Source organism: Crinia signifera, chromosome 5 (genome assembly GCF_055691185.1).
Source record: "Crinia signifera chromosome 5, ASM5569118v1, whole genome shotgun sequence".
Taxonomy (NCBI): domain Eukaryota; kingdom Metazoa; phylum Chordata; class Amphibia; order Anura; family Myobatrachidae; genus Crinia; species Crinia signifera.
The window spans coordinates 126,435,697-126,457,516 of record NC_139221.1 but is presented as its reverse complement, the minus strand read 5'-3'; the positions used below and the strand labels follow the sequence as shown (position 1 = coordinate 126,457,516).

Here is a 21,820-nt window from a genome sequence, read left to right as displayed (position 1 = left end):
ATATTCTGGGGAGTGGCAGCTTAATCATGCCACCACATAGTAAAGAAACTCCACACATTATAGGAATAGCAGTTTAAAAGCCATCTAGTTAAAGTATTAATGCAGAAACAAATATAAATGTATCATGCTCTATGTCTTTGATTTCTAATTGTCCTTTACAACTGGTCTACATCGGTCTCTGCATTGTAAATTTGTTTCTCCTCCTTCAGCTTCTGAGTTTAAAATTGGTCTATTCTTGACATCTCAAATATCAGAGCTATGCTATCCCCCTATACTTTTGTTCCTTTTCATAATGGTATGTAACCCTGATAAAGGGTTAAATGGACATGAGCAGAACTGTAACCCAATGAAGGGGTTAAATAATAATCCATGAGTAAATATATGAGTTAACAGTATGTATTTCATGTATATTTATATTTATGAACATGTATTATACAACATGTATATATGTGGTATAGGGAGAGGCCATAGTGTATAAATACCTATATACATTAGAGGCAGTTATTTTAGGGTTAAATTAATTACTATGTACATTGATGACAGTGAGAGAAAGTACTAGATACTTCATTTGCACAGCTGACTGTGAGGCTGTCAATCATCCAGTCAGCTGCAGTGAGAGGGAGGCAGAAGGCGGGAAAGAGTTGTGGGTGTGGCCAGCTGAGGAGAGGGGTATAGATAGAGCAGTTGACAGAGAGTCTGGGAGACTGCTGATCCCCTGGCCAGAGTTGTACACCTTATCTGTCCCCGCTGCTGCTTGCAAAGTAGCTGGCTGTAAACAGCAGCAGCGGCGGGGGACAGTGGAAGTGAAGGAGCAAGTGAATGGAGAGATCCTCCTGATCTGCTGGCAGTGTCTTGGTGAGCCAGTTTTCAGAAGGGGAAGCAGGAGCAGGAGCAGTTGCCGTAGTGATAGTAGAGGCCTGTTCATGATTAAGCAGTGTCAGGCCTGAGGTAGGAGGAGAAAAAGTGACAGAGGAGCAGAACAGAGATAAACCCAGGAGGGGAGGAATTGTCTGGAGTGGTGAGCCTGCTGGGTTGTGATAGAGTTCAGCACACATCACCCCTACATATATGTGTACTTCACAACTGAGCACTAAGTGTCATTAATATAGACTTACTGAAAGCCCTTACTGCAGGAGTGGGTTGTGCTGCGGAGCCTAGTACAGTAAGGAATAGCCACAACAGCAGCCTGTCAGAGAGTCTGGGGGAGTGGCTGCCTGTCAGGAGCTGAGCTGAGGAGACAGAGCCTTATATTACACAGCTTGCTGCCCCAAGTATTTCTGCTGTATCCAAAGTGACCAGATCCTATCACTATCAGTTGGTGGAAAATACTTTATTAAATAATCTACTTGATGCTGCACATATGGGGATTAGGACCTTCAATTAAATTAGGTTGCAGTTGAATGTATTTACTTCTTGAGCAAAGTTACAAGCTAAAAAGAGACGTTGTATCTTTATAAGTGGCAATAAATACAAGTCCCCGATACTTGGTAAAGACTACTGAGTAAAAGTGGATAAATGATCCCTGTCATACCTGGTTACAGTTATTAAGGGATTGCTGAGGAGAAGTTACAAGCTGATTGTTGTATTCTAGCAGTACATACCTGTTCTATGACACCTAATTGGGGTGAGCTGTAGAGAGCAAGAGAGAAAGGACATCCCTGCTGAGAGATTTCATCTGTCATATATACTAAGTACTTTACAGTATACTTTTACATAGACTCTATAGAGACTGAGTATCACTTACTATAGAAAACCTGGACTCTATGCTATATTGAGCCGCAGCTTTATCCTAAAAAAAGGACAGTGCAGATTCAAATGCAGACTGTCAAAGTACGCATCATAGAGATTTATTCAAGTTTACCTTGGTTACATCCAAAGAAATAAGAGAATATGGGAGCTTGGATGTAAATATTGCTATTATAATATAAATACCTGATATATCACATCGCTGGGAGAAGAAGGGCGGTATAATTTAAATACAAGCGCCATTCAAGGAAGGAAGCTACCTATGGATGGTTATTAAAGTTACCGGAGGGAACAGATTTCTATAATCCTTCAGTATTTAATTGTCCGATTATTCCCTGTGAGAATTACAAAAATTATTTTGTTGAAGTTTCAACTTTTTATTAGCTAACACCTCACCTTACAGGACTCAGGTGGGAACTGTATCATCTAAGGAACTTCAGGACCTACTCCCTTTGGAACTCTACAAAATAAACCAAAGCTTAGGTTTTTTTTTCTCTTTGACTAACTAGTGTACACAGGAAAAAACCCATATTATTGCGCAATAATAATTTATAGTTCATTACTACTGTATAAGGCTTCATTGTTGATATAAAATGTGTGCAAACGTTTGAAGTATCATTTCTCTTGTGCATGTAATACAATGTATTATTGGTTGTAGCCAACTAAGGTAGGAGTGTATAATCTTGGTATTTAAAGGAGGCATCCAAGAAGTCTGACAGAGCTTGACTATCATTCTTCAGTTCCAGTCAAATAAAACTGTGTTTGGGTTATTTATGCCATTGTTTCACCTATTTGTGCTTTGTGGAATTGCCTATGTACACATTCATAATATTATTGTTAGGTAACTAAATTTATTGGTTACTGGATAATTCAAAGGGCGTTTTCCCCAAGCCCGCCCTATTGAAATATAAAAATATCTATATACCACCAAAGCTTGGGGTGGAGGCACAGTCAGACATTAGAGTAATCTACATTCCTATAAAGGAGGGTTACATTATGGAGGCACTGCTGAGATCCACTACTCAGAGTCTGTTGTTACCCATAGGCCTCAGCGGCCATTGTTTATTTTTGTGAGAGACATTTACATATCTAAAAATAAAATAAAAAATATGGGTAAGAAGCAAAGGAACAGAGATAAAGTTGGCCTTAATGCCCTTACTGTGTCAGTTGGGAGAATTGAAGCCTATAAAGAATTTACATGTATAGATAAACAAGAGTACAAGCAGAAACCAGAAATAAAGAAAGAGGTGTTGTGTAAGTTTGTGGATAACACTCAAGAAGTGATCGATGAAAGAACTTTAGATGCATCTATAGAGTTGGAGAAAAGAAAGAAAAGATCAAAGAGTAAGAAAGTGAGATTTGATCCTAACCAAGAAGGTAGTGATGGAGATGTTAGCGGCAACCTAGCTCAAATTTTGGTCACTAATGATGATTATGAAGCAACAGAAGATAATACATTTGTTTCATTGAAAGAGAGTTTACCAGGGGCAGTAGATGATGTAACAGTAGTTGATGAGAAAGAAGAAGATAATAGTAAAGAAAAAAAATAAGGAAATAGAAAATGTAATAAAACAGATAGCTGAGGATTCTAAGGAACATGGACAACTAGTATTAGCTCTTCCAACTGATCAACAGAAGGACCTGCTTTCCCTGTTTCATACTTCTGTAGAGGAACCAATGGGAAGAGATAATCTACAGACCCAAATGGAGGTGATAAAACATATAGCAAAGGACCGGTTCAAACATATTTGTCGGCTGTTGGAGGTTCTAGATGAAATCAGATGGAAGCTAAAAGAAGAACAGTTGTTTAACTCCAAGATTGATGAAAGGAATCAGGAGCTTGAAAGAGAACTTTGGTGGTTACAGAGAGGGGTGGAAACCCTGACATCAGAAGACAGGCAAACTAATGGAGAGCTGGAGCAACAAAAGTTGTTAAGGTACCAGCAGCAGGAATATAATATTCGTGCTCTTGAATCAAAAATAACAGAAATATCTGAATTGTTGGAAGCGGGCAGAGAAACTGAACAGAAGGATCAGATCTGTATAAATGAAATGAAAGAAAGACTATCTCAGCTAGAATCTGAGAATAAAATACTAAAAGATACCAACTTTGTGGGCACCTGCTCTAAAGATAGTCTTCGTCAGTTTTCTGTGCAAAAGGATATTAGAGATATTGCATTACAAACAGAGGCAATGGATGATATATTGCCAATACCATCTTCATTAATTAAAGTGGATAGTAAGGAGACCCAGTATACTTCCCCAAGGATAACAGGTACAGTAAAATGGTTCCATGTCAAGAAAGGCTATGGCTTTGTAAAAAGACATGACACTGGAGAAGACATATTTATTCATTGGACATCCATAGAGAAGAATAACCCCATGAAACTTTTGTGCAGTGTAGGAGATGGAGAGACTGTAGAATTTGAAATATTGAAAGGGGTAAAAGGTGCGTATGCAGCAAACGTGACTGGCTTATGTGGAGTATCAGTTAAAGGGAGTAGATTTGCTCCATACTGGAGAGGAGTATGCAGATATTGTTATCAGCAAAGAGGAAGAGGGGATGGAGAAGGTCGTTGGTATTTCGGACCAAGATAGAGAGAAAGTCAGCTTCAGACGAAAGTAAAGTAATTGCAACAGAGAATAGATCTAGTGAAGAGCAAGGGGGAACAAGCAGAAAAGGAAAGCTCCATTATGGGTAGACTTGAAGGCTATGTAGTTCAATACCTCCCATGTTTGTCAACTGTCTGAATAATTAAGATGAGATGGTTTGCTAATGGATGTAAATGCATATAAAATATAGTAGCAAAAGTGAGAAAGGTAGATGATGCATTCACACAAAGATGGAAAAACAGTGTCAATGCATCAGGGGGAGTATGTAACCCTGATAAAGGGTTAAATGGACATGAGCAGAACTGTAACCCAATGAAGGGGTTAAATAATAATCCATGAGTAAATATATGAGTTAACAGTATGTATTTCATGTATATTTATATTTATGAACATGTATTATACAACATGTATATATGTGGTATAGGGAGAGGCCGTAGTGTATAAATACCTATATACATTAGAGGCAGTTATTTTAGGGTTAAATTAATTACTATGTACATTGATGACAGTGAGAGAAAGTACTAGATACTTCATTTGCACAGCTGACTGTGAGGCTGTCAATCATCCAGTCAGCTGCAGTGAGAGGGAGGCAGAAGGCGGGAAAGAGTTGTGGGTGTGGCCAGCTGAGGAGAGGGGTATAGATAGAGCAGTTGACAGAGAGTCTAGGAGACTGCTGATCCCCTGGCCAGAGTTGTACACCTTATCTGTCCCCGCTGCTGCTTGCAAAGTAGCTGGCTGTAAACAGCAGCAGCGGCGGGGGACAGTGGAAGTGAAGGAGCAAGTGAATGGAGAGATCCTCCTGATCTGCTGGCAGTGTCTTGGTGAGCCAGTTTTCAGAAGGGGAAGCAGGAGCAGGAGCAGTTGCCGTAGTGATAGTAGAGGCCTGTTCATGATTAAGCAGTGTCAGGCCTGAGGTAGGAGGAGAAAAAGTGACAGAGGAGCAGAACAGAGATAAACCCAGGAGGGGAGGAATTGTCTTGAGTGGTGAGCCTGCTGGGTTGTGATAGAGTTCAGCACACATCACCCCTACATATATGTGTACTTCACAACTGAGCACTAAGTGTCATTAATATAGACTTACTGAAAGCCCTTACTGCAGGAGTGGGTTGTGCTGCGGAGCCTAGTACAGTAAGGAATAGCCACAACAGCAGCCTGTCAGAGAGTCTGGGGGAGTGGCTGCCTGTCAGGAGCTGAGCTGAGGAGACAGAGCCTTATATTACACAGCTTGCTGCCCCAAGTATTTCTGCTGTATCCAAAGTGACCAGATCCTATCACTATCAGTTGGTGGAAAATACTTTATTAAATAATCTACTTGATGCTGCACATATGGGGATTAGGACCTTCAATTAAATTAGGTTGCAGTTGAATGTATTTACTTCTTGAGCAAAGTTACAAGCTAAAAAGAGACGTTGTATCTGTATAAGTGGCAATAAATACAAGTCCCCGATACTTGGTAAAGACTACTGAGTAAAAGTGGATAAATGATCCCTGTCATACCTGGTTACAGTTATTAAGGGATTGCTGAGGAGAAGTTACAAGCTGATTGTTGTATTCTAGCAGTACATACCTGTTCTATGACACCTAATTGGGGTGAGCTGTAGAGAGCAAGAGAGAAAGGACATCCCTGCTGAGAGATTTCATCTGTCATATATACTAAGTACTTTACAGTATACTTTTACATAGACTCTATAGAGACTGAGTATCACTTACTATAGAAAACCTGGACTATGCTATATTGAGCCGCAGCTTTATCCTAAAAAAAGGACAGTGCAGATTTAAATGCAGACTGTCAAAGTACGCATCATAGAGATTTATTCAAGTTTACCTTGGTTACATCCAAAGAAATAAGAGAATATGGGAGCTTGGATGTAAATATTGCTATTATTATAATATAAATACCTGATATATCACATCGCTGGGAGAAGAAGGGCGGTATAATTTAAATACAAGCGCCATTCAAGGAAGGAAGCTACCTATGGATGGTTATTAAAGTTACCGGAGGGAACAGATTTCTATAATCCTTCAGTATTTAATTGTCCGATTATTCCCTGTGAGGATTACAAAAATTATTTTGTTGAAGTTTCAACTTTTTATTAGCTAACACCTCACCTTACAGGACTCAGGTGGGAACTGTATCATCTAAGGAACTTCAGGACCTACTCCCTTTGGAACTCTACAAAATAAACCAAAGCTTAGGTTTTTTTTTCTCTTTGACTAACTAGTGTACACAGGAAAAAACCCATATTATTGCGCAATAATAATTTATAGTTCATTACTACTGTATAAGGCTTCATTGTTGATATAAAATGTGTGCAAACGTTTGAAGTATCATTTCTCTTGTGCATGTAATACAATGTATTATTGGTTGTAGCCAACTAAGGTAGGAGTGTATAATCTTGGTATTTAAAGGAGGCATCCAAGAAGTCTGACAGAGCTTGACTATCATTCTTCAGTTCCAGTCAAATAAAACTGTGTTTGGGTTATTTATGCCATTGTTTCACCTATTTGTGCTTTGTGGAATTGCCTATGTACACATTCATAATATTATTGTTAGGTAACTAAATTTATTGGTTACTGGATAATTCAAAGGGCGTTTTCCCCAAGCCCGCCCTATTGAAATATAAAAATATCTATATACCACCAAAGCTTGGGGTGGAGGCACAGTCAGACATTAGAGTAATCTACATTCCTATAAAGGAGGGTTACATAATGGTATCTTATATTTTTATATATTATTATTTTATTATACTGCTGTTCTTCTACTATTCTTTATTGTGTACACTATAAACCACTAATAGCAGAGCTTATCCACCATCTCTGACAAAGTTCAGCAAAAATGTCATCACAGATATAGACATTACAAGGCTGTGTTGTGTACTCCATTACTTACCAAGACCCCTGATCATCTCACATTTGGATTATGTTATCTTTTCACACATAAAAATACCAAAAAAGTAAGTGATAGTCCAGGCAAGAAACCAAACATAATATTGGAATATAATGTGTCAGAAGGTGCAGTGGATACCTTAGTTCAACTTGTGAACTTGTACACAAAAATAAACCGATGGCCACTGATAATATTTTAACCATACCTATGAAATTGTGGGGGTGCGGCCTCTGGAGACGGGGGTGGCCTATAGTCGTGGCGCTGCCACAATGCCACGCCCTGTTTTCCCCGCTGTGGGGGCATGCCCAGCAGCTCTGTGGGCATGCCCCCACAGCGTCTATTTATTGATGACAGGAGTGGGGGATGACTCCCAACTGCCCTGCCCCCTGGGACACTGCTGGCCGCAGGAGGGTCGTGGAAACGTTCCAAAAACCAGGGATGTTCCCGTGATGAGCAGGACAGTTGGAAGGTATGTTTTAACAGTGATATCAGTGCATACAATGCCTTTGTCCTATGGACTTCTTTATACCCAAACTGGAACAATAAGAGACTTACAAAGAAGGGAATATATTTGGAAGACCTTGGAAAAACATCAAGTCTCACATTTCCTTCAGACAAGGAAGTAGAGTCATGTACAATTGTGAAGAACATACAATCAACTGTTCATTATCCTCAACCAGAAACTTCAGTGGGGAATGTTCCAGCAATCAAACATGCCACTTGAAATTTTGTCCATCCAAAAATAAAAAACAAATAATAAGTTTGGAGAATATCCCTTGTTTTAATATGAATGAAAAAGGGTAGTTTTAAGATACGGGTAATATTGACCCAAACAGTACATAAGTATAGTAAACCCAAGTAGTACAGCAGGGTTACGGTTAAACAACTAGGATGCTACCTACTATTCACAAAGCTTCCAGATAGTATTTAACAAGTTGAACGCATGAATAGTGTTTAATATATACGTATTCTCCCATAAGCATACTGAAAGAAACTGTATATATTCAGCATGTTGACAAGGACATGGCAGTTTACAAATGTTGACACACGATCTTTGTAATTTTAGGGTTTACACACCTATTGGAAACTGGTTGACAGTCCAAATCTTAATGGCTCACTTTTTTCTTCAAACATGACACCTACTGTCACACAATCAGACAAATTAACCATTCATCTTCAATCATTTGTGCTACTATGACCAATCAAATCTGATTGGTTACAGTCAACCTGAAAATGGAGGTAATCTGTATTAGGAGTTGAAAATTAAATCCAAAAAGATGAATAGACCCTAGTCAAATTCTCCGTAAAAAGCGCATTAGAGGCATATAATGTTACTTAAAAGGGATTGGTACCTGTAATGCTATCTATATATAGCTACTGGCTATTGGTATGGATTGTTAAGCAACATTCTAGTTGGAAAATCATCACACGAGCAATGACTAACCAATCCAATTATATTATCTCCTACTAGAATGTGCTACTCCTTCCACGGTCTGCTGGCTAATAATTGCTTAATTCAGAAATCAGTTTGCAAAGTAAAAAATATAATCACGAATAACTGATATTTGTTTGTCTTTAAAAAAAAATTGCAACTATTAAAACCACTGAAGTGTAATTACAACCAAATTCACAATATGCATTTCTCAATTACATAGCTCATTAGCAGCTTTCAAGCAGAGATGACAAATGTTTATAAATGTTTATATGCCCAGGTAAAAATAAAAGAAAAAGTCATGCAATTGAAAGCATGTATTTCTGCAAGGGTTCATATTTTAAATACAGGTTGAGTATCCCGTATCAGAGTATCCGTTATCCGAATTATTCCGAAAACCATACATTTCAGAAAGTGAAAAAAAAAAATGTTTTTTTACTAAAAACTCACTGGGGACATTTGTAACAGCACTACTGAGGGAATGATATGTAACTGGCACTATATATGTGCAAGAAAATGATTGCTTGGCATTCAAATTCAATATCTGAGATGATGTTTCATGTTTTGAAACCTTGTTTTTTGAACAAATAAAATATATTTGTGTGTATTTTATGTGGTAATAAAATATATGTGTGTGTATTTTATGTGTTTATACAGCATACATGCAAGATACTTCAAAATACATAATTGAAATATTAAAATATTCCGAAATACGGAATAATCCGTTATCCAAAATTCTCCTGGTCCCGAGCATTTTGGATACGGGATACTCAACCTGTACTTATCACAGGGACATAAAACAAAAAAAAACAAAGGGGATAAAAGGTTAAATATTTCTCAAATCTGAGAAACACAAACAGGTCATCAGTGACAAGGTTTCCCATGGCCGTGAATACACGTTTGTCTAGTGAATGAAAGCATCCTTGTATCCGACCAGAATACATTATCTAGTGCACTGCAGTTGTGGTAACTCTGCAAACAGTACATGATGTCAGTGTCAGTACTTTCCCCTGCTGGCATTTCCCCTCTATCTATGAAAGCTGTACTCGTGGCTACACAAGAGAAATAGGGGTAGAATGAGCCAAACATGATCTCATTGGAGATGGCTATCCATGTAATCTGACTCAGCGCAGTGACTGTTCTCTCAGACAAGAATTAAAGCTTCAGCCTAATTTACTAACCCAATCAGGCATTAATCTACTTTTATTTATTTTCATTTAATTGAGCAGATGAAACTGAGTGTTAAATATAATTGCGTGATTTAGTGTACTTGGGAAAGCCTAGTAAATACAGTGGACGAAAATGTATGTGAACCGCTTGGAATAACATGGATTTCTGGATACATTTGTAACAAACGCTGATGTTCAACTAATGCTGGGTAAACACTAGCATATGGATAGGGAACCTTTGGCACTTCAGCTATTGTTGAACTACACATCCCAGCATGCCCTGCAATGGTATTAGAATAGCTAAATATCAAAATTGCAGCAGGGCATGCTGGAATGTGTAGTTCAACAATAGCTGAAGTACCAAAAGATTCCCCCATCCCTGCACTAGCAGATCGATTTGACCGATCAGATAAACACTCCGATTGGACTGTGGATTGATGCACACCTGTACACACTGATGAAGGTCTTGTTCTATGTACTTCCTACAGAGCTCTTCCTCAGGATTGGGAGGGCAGGAATGAGATGTGAAGCACATCAGATCCCGGCCTCCTGATCGGACCGCTGACAGGAGAACTTTAAGCAGTTCAACAGCATACAGACTAAAGAAATATCAGGTCGATCAGCCAAGTACCAGCTGATTGATCAGATCATTTGATAGAGTGTAACTGGCTAAAATGAAAGACAAACATTTTATTACACAAACAAACATACATTTTGAATGCATTGTGTAAACATTCACAGTGCATGCTGTAAAAAGTATTTGAAGCCCGGAAATTACCAAATCGACCCTCAGCAATATGTTAATTTTAGCAATAAAGTTTGGAAAGTCTGTTGTGACTGGCTTTCTTCAGGACCAGGTAGAGGACAAACCCCTGGGGCTAACTCACAGAGGCACAAAATTCAGTTATGGTGCTTTTCTTTGATGGGCTTGTGCAGGAACGCACTGCATAAGTGAAGATTTGGTCCTGAAAGATGCCACATGATATAGCATTCCAATTAAAGGGGCGTGTTGGTACACTGTGGGGAAGGGGTGCGCCAGTTCCAGTGGCTCTGTCCTTTGATGCAGTTTAACTGGCCCTGGCATCTTAACTTTGCTGTATACCCCGAGTATCCAAAAGGTTTACTGGGATGTCAGAGGGCCTGGTGGTGTTCACGCAGTTGATCCAAAGTCTTTTTACACAAAAAGCCTCTTGCGGCTTTTGCATGCTTTCGCACAGCTGCTATGTCATGTCCCCACTCCAGAAGGTAATTGCTTGTTCTGTTGAAGACAGTAAGTTGTTGATATACTCCTGGGTTTTGAACCGCTAATCAATTGGATAACCCCAATTCAGCTGTTGGACAGCTAGGGTTATATTCCTCTGCAAAATATCTTTAGAAACTTTGGCATTCACTTTTCCATCAATGAAAGCAAGTTGTGCAGGCCCAAAAGATGGTGCTCAGTCCACCAATACTTTTTCCCCATCTCCACCCATAGGGGCCCAACTCAAAGATGGAGGCAAATGTGGGCAAGTCTTTTGGCAAATGTCCATCTGTGACTTGATTCAAATGCCGCTATGAAGCCCTTACCTGTTGTACATCCATGTTATGTGCAAGGACTGAGACGCCCAGCTTCAGCATCTGTACACCCTGTAATATTGGCTGGTGCATCTTGTGATACAACCATCTTAACTTGCATCAGTCCTATAGAAGGTAGAGAGTCACTTTCTGAGCATGGCCTCCATAGAGAATGACAGAGTGTCGGAGTACACAAACAATTACAGTCCCCTAACCTGCCCATTAGTTGGATCATTCTGGTTAGTGTTTTGCATATTATGACTCCTGAAAGATTGACAAAGTTAGTGTAGCTCCACTACAGTATATTGTACTGTTAATAGGATCGGGATCACACTAGATTTACTTAAAAAAACAACAACAAAACTGTATATTAAAAAAAAAAAAAATCCCCAGTCTGAACCACACCCTATAAGCATGTGAAAGAAGACAGCAGACAGTTTTGCAGAAAACAAACATAGCAATGAAGATATAAAATACATCAACACAAGACATTGCACTTAACTTGTTCTTTACTGACACCTCTTGGAAAATATGTATAACACTTAATAGATATATTTTTTTACTTTTGTTCTCTTAATATAACTATCACAGGTACAATGATATATATATTAAAACATAGTATATAAAAACAGTAAATATTTTTATCATAAATAAGTGAATCCAACAGAGCTATTCTGTGGTCAAGCAGAACCTAAATAATAGATTTATCATAGTTAAGGTACAGGGGAAAAGTGGTCACATTGCGTGTATAAAGAAGAAGATAATCCGTACTGCCCATAAAAAACCTGTAACATGTCAAGTTGTACTACATATAAACAATGTGGAAAGCTAGTTCCCATACTGCAATATACCATATATACTCGAGTATAAGCCTACTTTTTCAGAACATTTTTTATGCTGAAAAAGCCCCCTTTGGCTTATACTCGAGTGAGGGTCCCACTTGAGTCAATACGTTTTCCCATTTTTTGTTGTAAAATTAGGTGCCTCGGCTTATATTCGGGTCGACTTATACTCGAGTATATACGGTATATTAGGTACTTGTGTACTTTCACGGCTCCCATCGCATGCCAAATGTAGTGGCATGCGATTTTTGCAGTTTTTAAGCATTTCTTTTTAAAATCGCATGCGATACGATCGCATGCGATTTTTAACAGAAATGCATCCAAATGCATTGAAATTAGTATCAAACATGTTCAATGGCCCCCAAATGTCATTTTGAGGCTGTACCACCCCCACTATCAACGCGAACCCGAAGCGTGGCGAGTGCAGCGGTACGCGTCCTACGACCTTTTCATACCCCCACTATCCACGTCGGCGTGGAGTTGAGAATAGAAAGCGTGGCGAGCGCAGCGAGCCCCGCGAGGGGACGCGGACACCTGTGAAGCCCGCGAGGGGACGCGTATACCTGTGAAGGTATCCGTGTCCGCTTGCCACGCTTCGGGCTCGGTGGCCCGCTGCGCTCGCCACACTTACTATTCTCAACTCCACGCCGACGTGGATAGTGGGGGTATGAAAAGGTTGTAGGACGCGTACTGCTGCACTCGCCACGCTTCGGGTTCGCGTTGATAGTGGGGGTGGTACAGCCTCAAAAATGACATTTGGGGGCCATTGAACATGTTTGATACTAATTTCAATGCATTTGGATGCATTTCTGTTAAAAATCGCATGTAATCGCATCGCATGCAATGCGATTTTTTACTATGCGATGGACATCGTGGGAGCCGTGATTGTACACAAGTACCATATGTTAAACTGAAGTGAGGTGTATGCAATGCTATGATGGCGAGCAGTGTCGATAACTCGCGGTCAGATTATTTAATGGTCTCCCCTTCACTCGCCGTTTCCACCTCGCTGGAAGGAACCAGCGAGGTGGAAATGGCGAGTGAAGGGGAGACAATTAAATAAGTGTGTGGCCATCAAAACGGTGGGACTCACTACATTTGCAGCAAACCTTGCCATTTAAGGGGATCCTCACCGTCCTCTCATGGCGAATATTCAGTCAAAATATTGAATTAGGCGAGGGGCTTGGACAGCGAGGATGGCTCCCCGGGACCCAGGCAGCACAAGCTGCCCCCCCCATAGCCAGCGGGGGACCCAGTATTCACTGCACCCGATCGTGCATATTAACGATCGGGTGCAGTGAATATATGAATATCTAATGAGCGGCTTGAGCGCTCCGGCCCCCTGCTGGCTGCACTGTGTAAAAAAAAAATATATATATTTTTTTTTAAATTTAATATATATTCATATGCTATAAGTACATGAATAAAAACAACATGCCCCTTCACAGGAAAAAAAACCTGATTTTTTTACACCAAAATTAAAAAAAAAAAACCTTTTAGTTTAAAAGTTCACATTCCAGCTCTCCATCAAAAGATGGAGAATTTCTACACGGAGAGAGACGGCGAAAATCACTTAGGGCAGTATTCAATGTCAAATATTCTCTGTGCATGGCGAGAGATTTTTTCTCTCGCCATGCACTCTCCGTGTTCCGGAGCCTCCTGCTCCCCCTATTCAACGTGTTAAAGACTCGCCGCCACTCGCGGCGAGTCTTAACCCCTGCAGCGGACGAGCGTCCGCGGCAGGGAGCTGTCAGGGAGCCGGGGGACGTAGCAGCCAAGAGAGATTAAAGTCTCTCTTGGCTGCTGCAGGGGATATGGGGTGGGGAGCAGGGCTCCCCTGGACCCAGGCAGCACAGGCTGCCCCCCCTATAGCCAGCGGGGGACCCAGTATTCACTGTACCCGAACGTGCATCGGGTGCAGTGAATATATGAATATCTAATGAGCGGCTCGAGCGCTCCGGCCCCCTGCTGGCTGCACTGTGTAAAAAAAAAAAAAAAAAAAAAAAATGTAAAAAAATATTTTTTTAAAAATTAAATATATATTCATGTGCTATAGGCACATGAATAAAAATAACATGGCCCTTCACAGAAAAAAAAACCTGATTTTTTGACACCAAAATTAAAAAAAACACCCTTTTAGTTTAAAAGTTCACATTCCTGCTCTCCATCAAAAGATGGAGAATTTCTACACGGAGAGAGACGGCGAGAATCACTTAGAAAGACGGAGAATATTTCACATTGAATAGGGTGGCTCGCCTTTGGAGAAAAAAAACCTCTCTCCACCGCGTGAAAAGCACAAACTCTCCAGAATTCACAGCGAATTTTTCTCATTGAATACTGCCCTTAGAAAGACGGCGAATATTTCACATTGAATCGGGTGGTTTACTTTTGGAGAGCAAAATGCTCCGTCCAAGGCGAAAAAAGCAAAAATTCTCCATAAAACATGGAGAATTTTTCTCATTGAATACTGCCCTATATAGTGCAGATCTGCACTATATAGTCTAAATTGTATGCAGATAGTCTAAATTGTACAAGTGTGTACACACCCGATCGCATGCGTCTGCACAGAGGAGCACTCATTCGATGGTAGTAGTAGTAGTACGTTTATTTATAAGGCGCCGCAAAGTGTCCGCAGCGCCGTACATAGCAAACAAAAAAATTACGAGGTAACGTACAGGGTGTGTTGAAAAATACAGTATAAATAGGGGTATAGCTGGTAGAACTAAAATAGCATCAGTTCAGAAGTAGGTGTCAAAATTGTCGAGGAGACTGAAGATGAAGTAGAGGAAGGGAAGAACAGGACGGGAGCACAGGTGAGGTAAAGAGGTAGGGTGAGTACGTGAGGAAGGAGGGCCCTACTCATAAGAGTTAACATACTAAAAATAGGTGGGTGGACGAACGAAAAACAACAGGATAAGTAGGAACGGAGGGGAATGGAGGCAGGATAGGAGGATCAAAAGAGGTTAGGAGGAGGGATAGGCTAGTCGAAAAAAGTGGGTTTTAAGGGAGCGCTTGAAGGAGGTAAGGGAATCAGAAATCCTGATGGGTGGCGGGAGGTTGTTCCAGTGCAGGGGGGCAGCGCGAGAGAAGTCTTGGACACGGGAGTGGGAGGAGGTGATTAGGTGAGAGGTCAGTCGGCGGTCAGTGATGGAGCGAAGAGGACGGGAGGGAGTGTGGATAGAGATCAGTGGAGAGGTAAGGAGCGGTGGAGGAGGAGAGAGCCTTGTAGGTGGTGGTGAGGAGTTTAAAGAGAACTCGGAAAGGAATGGGGAGCCAGTGAAGAGATAGACAGAGGGGGGAGGCGGAGGTAGAGCGGCGGGAGAGGAAGATGAGCCTAGCAGCAGCGTTAAGAATGGATTGGAGAGGTGCGAGGCGGGTGAGAGGTAGCCCAGAGAGAAGGATGTTGCAGTAGTCAAGGCGGGAGATGACAAGAGAGTGAATGGTCACCCACCATCGAATGATTTCTCCTCTACTGGACTTTCTCGTGCAAATAGGGAGCAGGCACTGTAGTCATGTGACATCAACCACCCACCCCTAGCAGGCAGACACACACATACATTTGCCGGTGTCCGCCCAGCATTTGCACTTGCAACCGTTTCTGTTGGCGCACCAATGAAATGCTGGGTGGGACCCCAGCGACTGCCCCCTGCCTGTTACTTAATATGCGAACGCCCCGGTGAGTTTAAAACTTGCCAAAGACATTAGTTTTGGAGTTTTGCGCATGTGCGACTATGCGCATACGCACATCCCCATCATCAGAGACGGGGCCAAATTCGGACCTGTACAAGGGTCAAAATCAGCCCCTAAGTTGTGAACTTTTTACAAGAGATGCTGTTATGGTGCATCTTCGAAGAACTTATTTACAGGTTTCCTCATGAAGCCATTTGATTAGATGCTCACAAGCTACTTATCAATATTAGGCATTCATCTATAGTACAAGCTCTCTTAAACACAAAATAACATGTACTGTTGGTTTTTGGTAAAATGCCACTTTAAAATAAGATTACACAGGACAGAAAAGAAGCTTACCTACTGCAGGTGTCACATGTGAATTCTCTCTTCGGAACAGATTGCGGGCTGGTGGAATCACCTATCACAAAGACACTGTGGTTGTTGTCTACTTTCTGCTTTCCAGTTTTATTATTCATCTTGCGATGGAAGCGCTTATGGTGTTTATTCATTTGGTTGATGTTCCTGAATCTCTGATCACATAGCTGACATGTAGTGAGTCTGCGCTTTTTGTGCTTCGAAGAGTGGGCTTTCATCTGCATCCTAGAACAAAAAGTTCTCTGTAAAGGCTAGTAATATGGCAGGCATATTGTATAAAACAGTAGAGATAGTGAAACTAATGTAATACATAAGTTATACCTTCTACATCTAAACACAAGAAAAGATGTCATTTTATAAAAGTCCCGAAGTCTGAGTAACATGTCACCAAGTGTCCCTTTTATAGCACCCAAGCACCTCAACTTCAGGTGTACTATATTAAAAGTATTAAAACAGCCAGTGCACAATGGCCCATAAATATCCCCAACTTCTTTTCTAGCTTTGTATTTTTGGACTAAGGGGGATATTTAATAGAAAACTTGCACAATTTTTTCAAGTTTAAAAAGGCACCAAATGTAATAGAATGCTACTACAGCAGATGTAAAGCATCTGCCCGAACGCATATTTTTGTGGTCCTTTATCACGATGAAAAAAAGTGAAATGTGGCCCTATGGAACAGTTTGTGAGTTGAGTCAGCCCTTTCTGCTCTTCTCCCTCCACCCACATTTGGTCACATTCAGTCAGAAACAGGTCCACACATCTCTTGCAGTGAGTAAACCGTCACCAGGTAGGAGGCACCCTTGCAAGCATCCCACGGCACATAGTTTGGGAACCACTGCAATACCGTGTTTTTTTCTAGCACCCTGCACCTTTCAAAACCCTTGCAGTTCCTCTTCCCTTCCTCGGGTGTCACTATCTGCTGTGGTGCTTCTAGCACAGTGTTGTCTGTATTTCAGCACTGATATGAAAACCAGACCGATGCTAGAAAGCGACACCCCAGACAGGGAAGAGAACCTGCATGGGTTTTGAAAGATGTAGGGTGCTAGAAAAAAACACTATTGTTTTTTTGAGTACATAGGACAAATCTAATGAGTATACATGAAGACATCTGGCACACACTTTCCATTGAGCTCCCCGGGAGAGCTCACTTACAATTTGGCACATGATGTGACAGTTTTACATGCGATTTATCACATTAATGCTCCTGCCCGCCACTCGACAGGGATGCAGAGTGTGGAGAGTGCCTCTCCTGCCTGGTGCTTCCCCACTCTGCAGATAGGTGTGTGCTAATGGTGTCGCACTGCTGGCACACACCTAGTATCGAATGCGATACATTGCGGGTGCTAAAAAGCACCCACAATGTGCCTGCACGTACGACTTCTTATGTGCAGTCCGTCCGACTCCAGTCGGATGTACATAGGACCATGCATTGGATGTCATACACATGCTATTTGGGCTGATTTCAACCGATTTCTTGGCCCGATCCGCCGGAATCGGGTGAAATCAGGCCCAAACTGCATAGTGTATGGGGCCCTTTAGACATAAATATCAACTGTAACAAGACACCTAAAACCAGATCTCCATACTTACTCCAATAGTTTTTAAAAATCTTTACTCCATGTGTAAATGCTATATTTTTCAATTTGAATATTAGTGCATGACCTGTATTTTATTTAATTCACCCTCATCTTCAGAAGAACTTTCAGACATATTTAAAAAAAAAAAAAAAAAAAAAAAGCTACAGAAAAAAAAAAAAAAAAGTTTACCAAAACAATAAGCTTACAGAGCTGGGCAGAATAAAACAGATGTAAAGAATTAGCACGGGAGGGGGAAGGGGCATTTAAAGAGAATGATAAATATGTGGAACTAAGCATTAGAATAATTCGAACATATCTCAGATGTCTTCTGGCAGTGGGATCAGGTTTGAAATATTATTGCCATGGGTAAACATTTAACAGATTGAAGAAATAATACAGTGAAATGAACCATAATTTTAAATTGCTAATGAAAAACATTTTATTCGAAAACAAATTTTGAGTGCCAACATCTGTGAGAGATGAGAAAAATATCAGCTAAAAATGCCAGTCAGATTTTTGATATAATGTAAAAAAAATGTTTGGTAAAAATAAAGATTATATTTCCGATATAAGGAAAAAGTTACAGGAATTATGATGAATAATAATGTTTGCGTGGCAATTTTCCCACCAATTTCGACGAATTCACTTGGTACTCAAAGGGTTAGTATTCAGATGCTTTTCTCTTGACTAATCTATGCCAGTGCCCCCAAAGGATCTATAATAGATCTAATTATTGTTTGTATTCTCTAGAACACACACCGGGTTCTCGGTCAGTGACTGAAATATCTTTTGTGACAAACAAGTTTATACTGTACAACACCTACAGAGACAACTTTTTGTAGAAATATCATATGTATTATACAGTACTAAGCATATATATATATATATATATATATATACACACATATACACATACATACACATAGGCATTAAAGTTGTTTTTTTTCACTTAATTCTTTCAAATCTTCAAGTAAAACTGAATACAAGATAGACAACCTGACTGACAACTCATCCAGGAAGTGACAAAAGAACTCAGATGAACATCTAAGGAGGCAGGTCTCGTACACTCTAATTAAATTAATAGTTAATGTTAGCATTCAAGATTCCAACATACAGTAATGAAGTAAAAAAAGATTCCAGAGTTACAAAGCCAAGACCACTGCTAATATATATAGAAAAATCTGTCACTCAGCAGTGCCCTGAAGCTCCTCCGTGGTAGGTATGTAGATATCGCTTTATAAAGGAAAGGCAATAAGCAATAAATACGCAAAGTCTGGATTTAAGTCAACATTTTCAGAACATGGTTCTTTTACTTTAACATGTTTAAGTCTTGATAAAAGAACCAAGTGTTCTGAAACGCTGACATAAATCCTGAGTTTGTGTATTTATTGCTTAGTGCATCATTTCGACTCGGAGTGGAGTGAGTGAGCTATATGTATACGGCTCGGTCACATTTATATTAATATTATAATTGTGCAGTTAAGCACTAAAGTACACCTCTTCTATGCGCAGATCTTGGTATAGGACCAACAATAGAGACATAGGAGACACACTATGAGCATATTTGGCATGTAGATTTATAGAATAATTTTTGAAAAGCACATTGTATAGGAGAGTCAGACCATCTATACTTATATTTTTAAACAAAATTTCCACGCATAGGTTTTTAATTATTATAATTTTTTTAATTGGTACATTATATACCGGGAATATTGATTGGTCTCTAGTTAGGATTTAGGTATGTACCTTTCATGTAATTTATCACAAAATATACTTTGACAAAACCTAATTATTTAACGATGTCCTGATCTAATAGGAATAGGAGAAATTTTATTTCCTTTAAAGAAAAGGATCTCTACCAATTTCCTTCACCTATAAAACCATGAAAATATACAAAAAGGTATTCTTAGCCTCAAAATGTGCACTATTTTATCTTTTTCAACCCTCTCAAATGTTTTTTCTTCCTCATCGATTTTTCTGACTGGGGTTACCCCCACTTTCTTCTTTCACTGATTCCGTGTACTTTCCGATTCTAATTAATTGATTTTTGAAATTGTGTAAAGTCTATATGTCATTATTTGTATACTGAAACAATGTTTACATTTGTAGATGTCATTTGTTCCCCTGATGAAGTCTGTTTAAAGAAGAAACGCGTTGGGACATTATTGTACTGCTGTAATATCTATGACCACTCATTGAAGAATTTAATAAAAACTTTTATCTTGGAAGAATTTCTCCTTCATTGAAAATTGGATGAACATATATGAACATGCTGGATAAGTTATAGGCGATATACCACTATTGGGGATTAGATAGCTAGATATACCATAGACAAAAGTGGCACTCAGAGACTTTGGAAGATACAAAAAGTGGGCTAGATTTTTACTCCATCAAATCAGCATTTCAGGGCCCCGTCGTCAGGATACATGGAATGTATCGTGACGATGGGGCCCTGAAATGCTGATTTGATGGAGTAAAAATCTAGCCCACTTTTTGTATCTTCCAAAGTCTCTGAGTGCTACTTTTTTTGTCTATGGTATATATTGGAGTTATTAACCCCTCTTATTGGAGGCACCAGAGCAAGTTAGCCATTGACAAATTATCTAAGCCCTGAGCGACTGGTCTTCCTTCTTCTGAGAGATATATATATATATATATATATATATATATATATATATATATATATATATATATATATATATATTTTTTTTTTTATTATTACATACACCATGACAGCTGAAGTGAATAATACAGAACTTTACATCACTGAGAAACCGAACAGTATCTGAGATTTACAAAGGTTGTAGATGTAATTGATGTTGTCGGCCTATTAATCTTCAGGTCTGATATGAATTATGACATGTATTCCCCGTAGGAATATTTTTATGATTGTACAACAGAACCTCAGTGAAAGTAAAACATTCCCTTCTAACAATAATATAATGTCCTACTAGATTGCAGTGTGGAGAGGTAACAGCTTGCACTTTCCAATAGAAAATGTGGTAAATAGTCCAGAATATAAACAAAATTCTAACTACAATTCAAAAGCTTAATGTCCAGCTTAGGACGGTCTACGGAAAACTTACTCCGTTAAGAATCTTTGGCTGCAACTGCTGCAGGTGAACGGTTTCAAACTGCCATCATGATTACACAAATGTTCATAGAGCTTAGTCCAATCTTGTTCTGCAAATTGATTACAACAAAATAACGGTTATTATTGAAAGCAGTTGTAGCTGTGACCTAGAAGGCTTGGTTATAATGCAAAATAATATTTAGCAAAAACATAGTAATACACAACATAGCAAATAAACTGTGTAAAACTTTAATACAGTATTTAAAAAAAGTTAAGTTTCTAGTCTCCAAATTATATATACAAGTTTCCTAGACTCTGCCACTTCAGACCAGGCTTATAGGATACTTATTCTCGATGACAGACTAGATGGGCCAAGAGGTTCCAATCTGTGTTTCTATGTTTGAGTGGTTAATTCAAATAGACTGAGGGAATAAATGTCACCTGTGCTCAAGCATGGATGTCCCTAAAATCTGCACTATAATGGCATCGTTTGGGAAAATCTGCTGTAACCTTTTATCATTATTGAAACAGATTAGGAAAAAAATTATATTGTCCTAAAAGTTATTTATGCATGAAAGACCCCAATCCGCACAACCCCTAAGTGCCTGTTCATTACATTTTGCATCGCTGTGAATATGGCCTTTAATTTCCTGAAAATACTACAGTCCTACAAAATTAGGTTTCTAACATTTGCACACATGTAATGTGTTTAGGGATCCACTATTGGGCGCTCCCCTTGGTTTGGACAGAGGTTGATTGAAAGGAAAGGTAGAGGGGAGTATGGTACTTTCCTTTTGTCTCCTGTGTTGTATTCTTTCCTTTCCTCTAATTTCCAGTCCTTTGTTTCTCAAGTTTGGTCGTCGGTATCTCGAAATGATTG

The 21,820-nt window shown here is 39.6% G+C and overlaps 1 protein-coding gene across 3 annotated transcripts in view; it reads right to left on the bottom strand.

The window, feature by feature from the left end:
- Positions 1–21,820, bottom strand: part of LOC146080568 (uncharacterized) — a 45,856-nt gene that overhangs the window by 13,837 nt on the left and 10,199 nt on the right. For 2 of the 3 annotated variants that reach the window (XM_083188007.1, XM_083188008.1), the window contains exons 3-4: positions 20,954–21,050; positions 16,273–16,515 (exon numbers count right to left, since the gene is read on the bottom strand). In XM_083188007.1, coding sequence (XP_083044133.1) covers positions 16,273–16,515; positions 20,954–21,050 — 340 coding nt within the window. Of the gene's footprint in view, positions 1–10,524; positions 11,106–16,272; positions 16,516–20,953; positions 21,051–21,820 lie in introns of those variants that run through there. The other variant, XM_083188009.1, reaches the window with a different exon arrangement.